The sequence below is a fragment of the Tupaia chinensis genome, unplaced genomic scaffold (genome assembly GCF_000334495.1).
Source record: "Tupaia chinensis unplaced genomic scaffold, TupChi_1.0 Scaffold000355_1, whole genome shotgun sequence".
Classification (NCBI taxonomy): domain Eukaryota; kingdom Metazoa; phylum Chordata; class Mammalia; order Scandentia; family Tupaiidae; genus Tupaia; species Tupaia belangeri.
Genome location: NW_006159850.1, coordinates 1,108,492 through 1,120,201, shown reverse-complemented (window position 1 = coordinate 1,120,201; position 11,710 = coordinate 1,108,492). Strand labels below are relative to the sequence as shown.

General features: G+C 67.8%; 1 protein-coding gene across 1 annotated transcript in view; it reads left to right on the top strand.

The window, feature by feature from the left end:
• Positions 1–7,191, top strand: part of ZNF469 (zinc finger protein 469) — a 15,563-nt gene extending 8,372 nt beyond the window's left edge. The window contains exon 6 of the mRNA XM_027773442.1: positions 7–7,191. Coding sequence (XP_027629243.1) covers positions 7–6,290 — 6,284 coding nt within the window. The 3' untranslated portion in view covers positions 6,291–7,191. The remainder of the gene's footprint in view (positions 1–6) is intronic.
• The last annotated feature ends 4,519 nt before the right edge of the window (positions 7,192–11,710 follow it).

Below are 11,710 nucleotides of genomic sequence, written 5' to 3'. Positions count from 1 at the left end.
CTGTGTGTTCCCCGGGCCCCAACGAGCGGCAGGAGCCCCTGCTGGGTGTTGGGGGCTTCGCAAAGTGCAGCCCCAACGGGACGCAGGAAAGCCAAGACCTCTCAAGGCTGCTTCCCCGGGGCCAGAGAGGAGGGCTGGTCCTAGAGCCCGGTACTGTGGACAGGCCCTACCCAGATCCCCATGTGCTGGTGGCTCTCGGCAGCCCTGCCGCCCACCTGGCATCTGACCTGGTACTCCGGAGCAACGTCACCCCGCTTCATGGTGCCAGCCACAGTCGTGCCTCCCAGGGCCGTGCTGCAGACACCGCAGGTGCGCCCAGCGGCGCAGGGCTCCCCCACCCCGCAGCGGAGCGCCCCGGCTCTGAGGGCGGTGTGCTCACAGCCACGGGGCCATCCTGGACGACTGCTCGCCAGGGCGGGGAGGCCCACTCGATCCCTGCCCCGAGTCGCACCTGCGTGCCCGATGTTGGCCCTGGCAGGGGCCCCCAGGACCCAGCCTTGAGCCCCTTACGTCACCCTCAGCTCCTGGGGGCTGGATCAGCTAAGAACGAAAGTGACACACAGGAACTGCCACCTCCCAAAGTCCAGAGCCTCCCTCCAGGGGCTCCCTCAGGTCTAGCAGGGGGCCTCCGGGAAGGTGGGGACGTGGCCCTCAGCCCTGCCCAGGACTCCTCGGGAGGAGTGCAGGTGACAGCTGCCTTTGCAATGGCCAGACGTTGGCCGGGGCCTGAAGCAGATGGACCTCTGGGCTTGTGTGGCCTGGCTGAGGGGCCCGAGGGTCAAGGCCACGCCAGCTGGCTTCAGCCAGAGAGCCAGGGGAGCCCGGGCGGGCAGGCCGTGGTTGGCACTGACCCTGCAGCCACACCGGCCAGGCCTGCGAGGAGTGCAGACGTGCTGGAAGAGGAGCGGGGGGGGAGCGGGGCCACCTCGAGCCCCACCACCCCGGAGAGAGAGTCCTGGCTGCTGGCCTCGGCGGCCCACCCCACGGATGGGCCCGTGGGCTCACCCACAGAGATGGTGCCCGGCCCAGGCCCAGGGTCGTTGCTGCTCCCCCAGGAGGGCCCAGCACCCGCACCTGGGAGCCTGGGCCCCTGTGTCCCCCTGCCCACCACTGTAGTCACCCAAGGAGACCCTCCCACCGTGCCTTCTGAGGCCACAGGGGCTCCAGGCAAGCTGAGGAGGCCACTCCCCACATCTCTGTCCTACAGGGACTCCCCCAGCGCCCTGCACCTGCTGCCCTGTCCCTTCACCTGGGCACCTCCAGAGGGGGGCCTGGAAGCATTCCCATGTTTGACAGCAAATCCCTGTGACCCCGAGGAAGTTGTGGCTCACAATCTCGCCACGGGGGATGGCTGCCCCCTGGAAGATCCTCCCACATGCCAGCCTGGGTTCATCGAGGCCTTGAAGCCCACCTGTAGGGAGGCCAGCCCCAAAGAGGGCACATTAAGGACTCAGGAGGGCTCTAGAAAGGAGAGGCCAAGGAGGGGTCCTGCTGCTGCCGCTCCCACCCCAGTGGGGGGCAGGCCCTCGAGAGCAGCTGCCGGCCTGCCCACCCTCCCGGCCAACGAAGAGACTGAGACAGCCAAGGGGCCTCGGGGGCCACGCCCCCCTCGCACAGGGTCCCTGCCCCCCAGCCCTGATGGGGTTCCCAAGGACCCCTCAGACCTGCCAAGCAATACTGGCCACCTCGGCCCTAGGGACAGCCACAGTGTCACTGACCTCACCACGCCGGGGGCCACAGAGCCAGACTCCCACACCTGCCCAGAAGGTGAAGCAGGGCCCAGCAGTGAGGGCCGGGAGCACCCGGGGATGCCTGGTCTTGCAAAGGTGCCCCGGGTTGGCAGCAAAGGCCGGACTGTCACCTGCCCTTCAGCACGGCTCCGACTGGACCCTGACGTCAGCAGAGATGCCCTCCGCTGCATGCCCCGGAGGAACCCCCGCGGCCCCCGAGACCCCCAGCAGAGACCCCATGGCTTTACAAAGAAGCTCTTGTCCACAGAGAAGGGCCGAGCCCCAGACGGGCTGCCAGCAACCTGCGACGTCTGTGCGGCCTCCTTCCGCTCCCGGCCTGGCCTAAGCCGTCACAAAGCCAGGAAACACCGACTCCAGCCCCTCCCCGACCTCCCTGCTCCCCAGCCCTCAGAGCCCAAAGCCCAACTCTGCCAGCCCCCTGGGGTCGACCACCAGGTGCCCGGGAGGGAAAGACCAGCCCACTCGCCAATCCAGGACCCCAGCCATGCTGCCGAGGATGCCCCAGAGTCTGAGGCATGGGTGGAGGGCAGGCAGGGGCTCGGGGTCCCAGGAACACGAGGCTCCCCTCCCAGCCAGCAGCCAGACCCCCACGGCCGGACCAGGCGAGAGCTAGGCATGAACGCTGCAGCCTCAGTGCCCAGGCGGCCAGCACAGCCCCGAACTGAGCGTGCGGCGCAGAGAGAGGGGCCACAAAGGGGCAACCGGCCTGTGGACTGCTCCAGTGATGCGGAGGGGCCCAATGGGAAACGGGGGAGGCTGAGAGCGAGAAGGGCCCGGGCGCGGCCCGCTCCCCGTGTCTCTCCTGATGCGATTTCAGATAGGCGGGGCTCGGGTCCTTCAACTGCCATCGCCAATTACCCAGCCCCGCCGAGCCGCTGCCTGTCTCTGTCCCCAGAGGGAGAGCCTGGGGCACATGTGGGGCCCAGGGAAGTGGAGGGGGCAGCAGAGATGGGCCCAGGGGCCCCGTGTGCAGAGGAGACACAGGCACAGGAGGTCCCCGGAGATGGTAGGATCCATCCAGGGAGGATGGAAGGGGCTTCTCCCAGGGAGTGGCCAGCTGAGCAGAGGGGAGCCTCGGCAAGCGGCGTCCAGGGGCCAAGAGACAGCGCACCGGGCACCTACAAGCAGCTGTCTTGGGCGGCTGGGAGCATCACTACCGAGGACAGCACGGGGACCGAGAGCGAGCCAGGAAACAGCCTCGAGGAGGAGCGTGTGCCTCCCCTGGGTCCCATGGGGCCTCCCGAGAGTTCCGGCTCTGAAGCGGCCAGCACCTTCAGCAGCTGTGCCCAGGGCGTCCTGCACAGTCCTGAAGCCCTGGCCGGAGTCCAGGGGCCAGAAGGTGCTGCCCCCAGGCCTCCTGGTTCAGGCCTCGGAGACCCTCTGAGTCTGTTTGATGACGAGGTTTCTTTTTCCCAGCTCTTCCCCCTGGGGGGCCGCTTGACTCGAAAGAAGAACCCCCGTGTCTATGGGAAGCGTTACAGGAAGCCGAAGCGCCAGCCGCTGCCAGAGCCCTGCAGCGAGGCTGGGGACAGTGCCGTGCAGCCCTCTGCCTGCCTGCCCATGGACCTCAGCGACTCCGGCTCCCTCTGCCTTTCCCAGGAGGACCCATGGGACGATGAGGCCACGGGGCTGCCAGAGTCCTTTCTCCTAGATGGGCTTCTCAGCGGCAAGCTGCCAGGCATGACCCCCTGGGCCCCCTGCTCCAGCCCGTGGGTCCCAGAGCCTACCAAGGAGACCAGCCGAGCCGAGGGTGTGCTCTCCCACTATGCGGAGGCCGGGCCAGAGAGCATCCCTGAGCTGCATGTGGTCCCAGCAGCCTGGCGGGGCCTGGAGCTGCGGGCCCCCGCGGTTGAGGCGCCGCATTCTCTTGGAGATGTGAGCCCAGAGCCCCCTAACCTGGAGAGAGAGCACTATGACCGTGGGCTGCCCACGGGGGCCAGCCCGATGCCATTCCACACCCCGGACTTCGAGGTGCTCGGGCCCAAGGTGCCAGTGCAAGACCTGTGCCTCCTGGGAGCCTGTGAAGACCTGGCGGGTGCCCCCAGCACAAGCTGCTTTGACCTGAAGGCCATGGGGAGTCCACAGGGGCCGCAGGGCAGGACAGAGGAGGCATCCAGACCCAAGAGGGCCGAGGGCCGAGACCAGGCCACTAAAGGCCGGAAGGCCCCCTACAAGTGCAGGGTGTGCTTCCAGCGCTTCCACGGCCTGGCCGAGCGGGATGCCCACAGGCTGGCCCACAGCCCCTCGCCGCCGCCCACCTGCTACATGTGCGTGCAGCGTAGGTTCGGCTCCCGTGAGCTGCTGCGGGAGCACCTACAGGAGAAGCACGCACAGGGCAGGCCAGGGCTGTGGGCCTGTGGCATGTGCCTCAAGGAGGTGGCGGACGTCTGGATGTACAACGAGCACCTGCGGGAGCATGCCACCCGCTTTGCCCGCAGGGCGCCCACGTGGGGACCTCCCGGAGGTCTGGCCCCGCTGCCCACGCGGCTCCGCACCCCTGCCCGCCCCCTGAATGGCATCACAGGGCAGACGTCCAGACCCCACAGGTGCAAGCACCCCAAGGGCGGGGCCAGCGGGAGTCCCACAAAGCTGTCGCAGCCAGAGGGCAACGCAGAGGAAGAGACCCCAGGGGAGGGGATGAGACCCATGGTGCGCCCCGCCCCCCCGGGCCACGATGCTGCTGCCTGCGTGCCAGACGGCTCTCCAGCCGGCGTGCCCGCCAGCAGCCCCGCCGCTCTCTCAGGCTCCCCCAACCCGTCTCCCGACGCCTGGTGCGGCAGTGAGCCGCTCCTTCAAGCTGCCCAGGTGCACGAGGACTGCAAGGACCCGTCCCGAGACTGCCACCACTGCGGGAAACGGTTCCCCAAGCCCTTCAAGCTGCAGCGCCACCTGGCGGTGCACAGCCCCCAGCGCGTCTACCTGTGTCCCCGCTGCCCTCGGGTCTATCCCGAGCACCGGGAGCTGCGCGCGCACCTGGGCGGGGCGCACGGGGTGGTGGAGGGGCCGGAGCCGCAGCACACCCCGCTGTATGCCTGCGAGCTGTGTGCCAACGTCATGCATGTCATCCGGCGCTCCTTCGCCTGCAGCTCCTGCAACTACACCTTCGCCAAGAAGGAGCAGTTCGACCGGCACATGGACAAGCACCCGCGCTCGGGGCGGCAGCCCTTCACGTTCCGCGGCGTGAGGAGGCCAGGAGTCCCTGGACAGAGGGCCCCCACCCCTGAGGGCATACTGCCCAGCAAGCAGCCCAGACTGCTGGCGCCCGGCAGCACCCTCGAGCCCCAGGCCTGCGGGCCCCTGCAGGGCAGCAGCCCCACCCTGAGCGAGGGGGCGCCCCCAGCCCTGCCCCAACTCTGCGTGGATGTAATTCCCAGTGAGCCCGAGGGGCGGCCCGCAACCCAAGAGAGCCCGAGAGGCGGCCCGCAACCCACGGAACCGGCCCGCCTTGCAGTCAGGGGCCCAGGCCCACCGCCTGACCTGGGGGACCTCCCAGCCCAGTCTCTGTCCCCTTCCCCCACTGCCAAGGCTGATGGCAAAGGTGGCAGCAAAGTGGGTGGGGCAGCTCTGCAGCACACTGTCCCTCCCCAGGCCCTGCCGGGCACAGGGGCCCAGGACGTGGCAGACAGGAAGGCGCAGCATCTGGCCTCAAGGAAGCACAGGCCCCTGGTTGCTCACGGCCACTCCCCAGAGGGCATGCTGCTCCTCCAGGAAGAGAAGCAGGTGTCCTCAAGCCACGTGGTGCTTGGGGGGACCTGGGGTGGCCCCTCCCACAAGCACAGTGCCTCCACACCTGGGAACTGCTGGAGTTCATCAAAGGACAGGCCCACACCGGACACACTCCCAGAGCAGCTGAGGGTGGCTGTGGGGAGCCTAGCACCTGGCACGCCGCCCCCGCCCCGAGGTGCTGAGCACAGGACGAAGCCCCCCACCCCTAAGGGCAGGGCAGGCCCCAGCTCCCGGAGCACCAAGGCCGTGGGTGACGTGCGGCCCCAGCCTGCCAGCAGGCAGCTCCAGAGGGAGGCAGCCACCATGCCAGCCAAGGCCACTAGCCCCGGCAGGAGCCCCCCAGCAGGCAAGCCCCTGTCTCGGGCCCTCACCAAGACCTCCCGTGGGAGCCCAGGCCCCAGCCAGAGGGCAGAGGGCAGTGAGGAGAGGAGCAAGGGCCTGGCCCCAGGGCCTGCTGGGGGAGACAGCCCAGACAAGCGCCCCCGGCCCCCTCGGAAACAGGCAATGCCCAGCCGTGTGCTCCCTGCCAAGCCCAGGCCCGGCAGCCAACACAGCAGGACCAAGCTGCGGCCCTCGGAGCAGCGGAGGGGGGCACCTGGGCACACCCACGGGAAGGAGGGGCTGGGCGAGCCCTTCCCCAGGGTAAGGCCCCTGCTCAGGCCCCCCAGAAGAGGCAGGGCCAGTCAGGGGCCCCAGCCAGCCCACGCCCGAGACTGCCGGACGGCGGCATCCCAGAACGACCTCCTCAACCAGCTCTTCGGGCCCAGACTAACAGGCTTCCGGATCCCCTTAAAGAAAGATGCTTCTGAGTGACCCGTGGGAGTGGGCGCTGCAGCAAGGCCAGGCCCGCCCAGACAGCCAGGCTTCCTCGTCCCGAGACGGCTAGCGCAGTGGCCATGCCTCTGCCCTGATTGTGACGCCAGAGCAGGGGAAGGAGGGCAGCTGCAGCCCCTTCCCTCCAGCCCGCGTGCCTGCCAGCTCGGGGCCAGGACCACAGGACGGTCTCCAGCTCCCCGCCGCCCAGCCGGCAGTAAGTCAAGGCCCCGCCTGGCACTTTCCCCTCCATCGGCTGCTGCTGCAGGCCTTCCAGAGGTCAGGGGGCAGGAGGGCCCCCACAGACAGGAGCAGTTTCTGAGCCAGTGGGTCCCGAGAATACAAGGGGCCTTCCCCCTCCGACCACGGTTCACGCAGGCCACTTGGCCCCTGGCCCAGCTCCCACACAGGCGAGGGAAACTGCCCCTCCGAGCTCCCAGATGCCCCCCCCACCGCCTCTCCACGGCAGCTCTGGCTCCCAGCAGCAGCGAGTATACGTCTCTGGTGCTATGTCCGTGCTGAAATGTGAATAGCAGTTTCCTCGCTGTCTGTTTTTCGTAACTGGGCATCGGTGGGCAGTGGGTCGGCAAGGTCACGCCCGGGCACAGGACCCCGACAGTCAGGGATCCTCAGGCGTGGAGGCGGCTCATGCACTGCACACCCAGGGGTGGCGTGCGTGTCTCCCACGAGCCCTGTATGAGGAGGGGCAGGCGGCACCGCAACTGCTTGCTCCCTCGTGTTCTGGGACCCCACGCGCAGGTGCGGGTTTCTGCTGATTCAGAAGAGACCAGTCGGGCCACGCTGGCCTCGCCAGCGCCACAGGTCAGTGTGGGTGGGCAAAAGCAGGCCAAGGCTACACTGACCCTAGCCGACTCTCTTTTCAAATATACTCCCACTATTTTCGCAGGAAAGCCCCTGCCCTGTGTGTGGCGTCTGTCCTGCTGTCACCCCCTTCCCTGCCCCGAACCCAAGCCCTGAACCTGGGGCCACACACAGCCCCTCCAGTGGGGGAGGCAGCGAGGGCCTCCAGAAGGTAGCAAGCCCCCTTTCGGGCTGTCCCTGCTGAGCCCTCACCAACACTCCGGCCTCTCTGGGCAGCCCCTCCAGGGACCAGAGAGGACGCTGCCTGCCCCTCTCCATGGGACAATGAAGGGAGGAGTGAAGGGTGGGAGCCAGGCTGAGGGGAGCTTGGGGGTGGAGCTCTGAGCCCCCCCACCCGCCTCCCTGCAAAGCCTCCACCCTGTGGCACGCTCCTGAGGCCCCTCAGGTTTGCTGTGCCTTCTCTTGAGGTCATCACCTTCTGGAACATTCTGTGGAAGGGCTGCCCTTGGATGGCCTTGGCACTGGCCTGTCCTTCCCCACCCCCGCCCCTGTGCCCATGGGTGCCGAACCTCCTCTGCCAGCCCCTCCATTGCTGGGGGAGCCACACTTAAGAGAGGGTGCCTCAGTGGGGCTGGAGGGCGCTGGAGGCCCAGGCTCTGCCTCAGTGAGGGGCCTGCAGGGGCCTCTACCCGAGGAGGTACCCACAGGTAAGCCCCAGCAGACACCTCCTCCCTGGGGCTTGCCAGACTGGGCTCCAGGCTGGCCGGGAACAGTCCGCAAGTCCCTGGGCCAGCACATCCTCCTCCAAGCAGGGAGCCTGGGCCTGGGTGGAGAGGCCAGGGGTCAGACCCTGGGCCCTGTGGACTCCGTCCTGCCCCAGCTCCCTCAGCCCTGCAGAGAGCCCAGTGCCACCAGTGCCCCAATGAGCCGCATAGCCAGGAGGCACCGCCTGGCTTCCCTTTGTGGGAGACGTGAGCCACCAGGAAGTAATCAGGGCTCGGCTTTGGGGTGCTGCAGGGATGAGCCAGGAGCCCTCCTGCACTCAGACCCCTGGGGCCCCTCGTGGGGGGGAGGTCTCGCCGGCCTCAGTTCCGCCCTGCTGCCGCATGAGAGCTCCCGAAGGTGGAGTCATTCCCGGGGTCTCATCAGTGCCCCCTTCTAAGATGACAAGCCCCAGAGCCTCAGCCTGCCCGCGCCCACCCCTGCCCACCCCCAGCCTTGCCCTGCAGCCCAGGCCCCACGCAGCCCCTCTCCCCATCACCCTGCCCCTTCACACCGGCTCACACTCACAGGCTGTTGACTGGCGGCCCTGGCACCTGACAGATCACACAGGGCCCCAGCTCTGACGGCTGCCCGAGGGCCAGGTCGGTGCAGTGTGGCCACCTCCTCCCCGTCCACTCGACTTGAGTCTACAGCCTGCCCTTCAGCCAACACTGCCTGGGTGGGGCTTTGGGTCTGCCGTGGGGGTCTGGGGACAGGGTCTGCAGCAGGGCCTTGGAACCGGCCCAGGATGGCTGGGAGGGGCCTGGAGCCCACACCGGGGGTTCCACGGGGCTCAGGGTGGGTAGAGGAGTATACGTTCCAGGCAGGCCTGCCGGACTTTGGAGGTAGAGCCTGTGGGACCCTGCACCCTGGACACCCCTTCCAGCAATACTGCATCGCCTGGGAGGTGACAGAAACCCCACGCCTTGCACAGACCCCCTGGCCACTCTGTATTCCCACATGCCCTTGGGGAGCCATCGGAGGCCCCTCAGGGACTGGCATGTCCCAATCCTCCACACACCCTCCTCCTGCCTGGCTGGAGAACACAGCATGGATGGCCCTGCCTGGCCACCAGGTGGCAGCACTCGCCCGCCCAGAGGCCAGCCTGTGGGGCAGGGCAGCAGCAGGGCACAACACTTCCTGGCAGCCGGCAGACCCAGCCTGCACATGCAACGCCGCAGGCCCGCTTGCTGCACACACGTGCACACTCCCAACGCAGGCTCACACTCAGACCCACATGCACACAAACATGCACACGCCTGCTCAGCCCTTAGGGTGCACCAAGGCCCCGCCAGCCAGCGCACAAGACACCTGTAACACACCGGCTCCAGCTGGGTCTGGTGTCGGGCCTGGCCCTCAAGGGGCCGCCGGACAGGAGCTGCACAGAGCAGGAGGCAGCCCTGGCACGGGCCTGCAGGGGCTCCCTGCAGAGAGGAAGGCGGCCGTGTTCCAGCCCACAGGACTGTCCACCTAGACTCTCCCCTCCTGGACCCTGTCCCTGGGCAGGGCACTCCCCACCCCCCAGGGCTCAGAGGCCCAGACTGCAGGGCCCCTCCCGGTGGCCAGTGCCCCTCGAGGGCTGCCCAGGCAGGCAAGAGTGCAAGGCAGGGGACACCGTGAGTTACAGGACAGCCACATAAGTGGAGGTTTCGTTTGAGCACATCCATGACCAGGTCCCAAAGCTGGCCCCAAACAGGCCCGGGCAGATAGGACAGAGGAGGACAGCACCGGCCAGGTGGAGAAGGCGCGGGGCTGGGTGACTATGGCGGCCATGTGCTTCCTGGGCGTTGGCATGGGTGGGCACTGGAGGGGGACAGAGGCATGCTGCTGGAGCACAGGCCTTCACTGGCGGCCAGCAGCGAGGCCTGAGGGCCGTGAAGGAGGCCGAGGGTGCAGTCAGTACAGCTGTCCATGTGCCCTAGGTGGCCCTGGAGGTCCAACCGAGGCCACCGCTCGGGTCCCTGTTTCTCCCCTTGCCCATGGGTTGGAGCTGGGGGAGGGTTCCCCCGACAGCCACACGGGGGCCCCTCCCCTCCCAGCCTGCCCAGCCTGGACGCCCAAGGTCACTGCCCTTCCCCACAGTGATGTCTGCCCCTGACCAGCCTCTGGCCTTGGGGCTGCAGCTCGAGGCCGCCGCCTGCCATAGCCGGGGCCCCCCCCCTGCCATAGCCCGAGCAGGGAGGCAGGAGCCCGCCCTTGCCAAGGTTCGGGCATGACGGGAGCGAACAAGCGACCCCTCGGCCTGCCCTGCCTGAGGGACCCGCAGGGCCGCATCTGCCCAGCGAGGAGGGCGACAGCTGTGGGCCAAGGGGCAGCAAGACTCAGGTGTAGCACTGCCCACTCTGGGCCCTCCACGGCCCGGCACCTGGACACACGGTCACCGGAAACCTTCCAGCCTTCCCTCTGCAGTCCCCCTGAGGACACAGGTCTGAGCTGCGGGCTGCGGGCTGCAGTGCGCCCTAGCTTCAGGCTCCCCGTAGTCCCACAGGCTCCCGTGGGTGTGTGACAGACCCCATCTCCAGAGGAGAAAGCAGCTGATGGCCAGGCTGGCACACCACACACGGCCTGGGCTGCCACCGCCAGGTTCTGGGAGAAGGGCGCGGTGCCCTGGTGTACCCAGCCCTCCCTCCATCTGTCGTCTCCGGCTGTGGGGCAAACACCCTGATGCTGGTGTCAAACTGTCGCTGTCACTCTCTCTCACCAGGGCCTGGCAGAGGCAGGACGTGGGGACAGTGCCCTGCAGGGCCAGCTTTGCCACGCCAGGGATACAGCCGACAGCATATCGGGACAGTAAGCCTGGCCCTTGTGGCTCTTGCTGGCCTTTGCGAGATCCCGCGTGGATTCCAGGGGATTCTGTCCACTGAGTGCTTGCAGAGCCCGGGTTCAGGAGGGACTGGGGCTCGGGAGGAGGGACTGGGGCTTAGCTTCTTCATGGGAGAGGGCTAAGTTTGGGCATGTGTGTGGGAGCCCACACACCCATCTCTAACCATGCAAAACACACTGCCCCAGGCCTCCGAAAACCCCATCCCATTTCAGCCTGGGGCTCAAGCTGGGAGGCCAGGCAGGGTGGGAGGGAGCCCTCTGGGAGCCAGGACACAACTCCCACAGCACGGGCTGCATGTAGCCCCAGTCTGGAGTGGGGGCAGCATCGGGCAGCTGGTCAGGGGAGACAGGAGAAGCAAGCCCTGTGGGTCACATGGCCTGAGTGACCCCAATTCTCAGTGGCTAGCAGAGGCCCAGACACAATCTCCACTTTGTGCCTGGGACCTGCTTGCCTGGCCGGTGAATGGGCCTAGGAGCAGCGACATGGAAGGTGAGCCCCAGCCGTCCGAGGAGGCCAAGGAGGCCGAGGAGGCCAGTCCAAGTCTCCAGGGGGAGCCTATCGCCAGCTCCCGAGGGTGTGGCTCTGCTCAAGAAGCTGGTTGGCAGGGCCACCCAAGCCAGAGAAGGGGCTTGTCTGGCTTGCCCCAGGCCAGCTCTTCTTGCCCCTGAGAAAGACTTCTGGGGAACAGGCAGGGACAGAGGGGCCCCAGCTGGGATGGGGACTCCCTGATCCGGTTGCTGGGCCCTGAGGCAGCTGGTCGACAGGAGCCGGCAGCATCCAGGCCACCTGGGCCCGCCCCTCCCAGCCTAACTGTTTTGACAGCCCTGCTGCCTATGGCCTGCTGCAGAGGCCCGCACGTCTAAAGCAGCCACCCCCACTGGGACAGGGTCATTGAACCCTGCACAGAGTGGCGGGGACTCTGCCCAGGACAGCCCCTGGCACGGCCTCCCGGTGGCTGCGAGGACGGGGGCGCCGGCAGTGGCCAGGGGGGGGGGGAGGGGGGGCCGGGCGG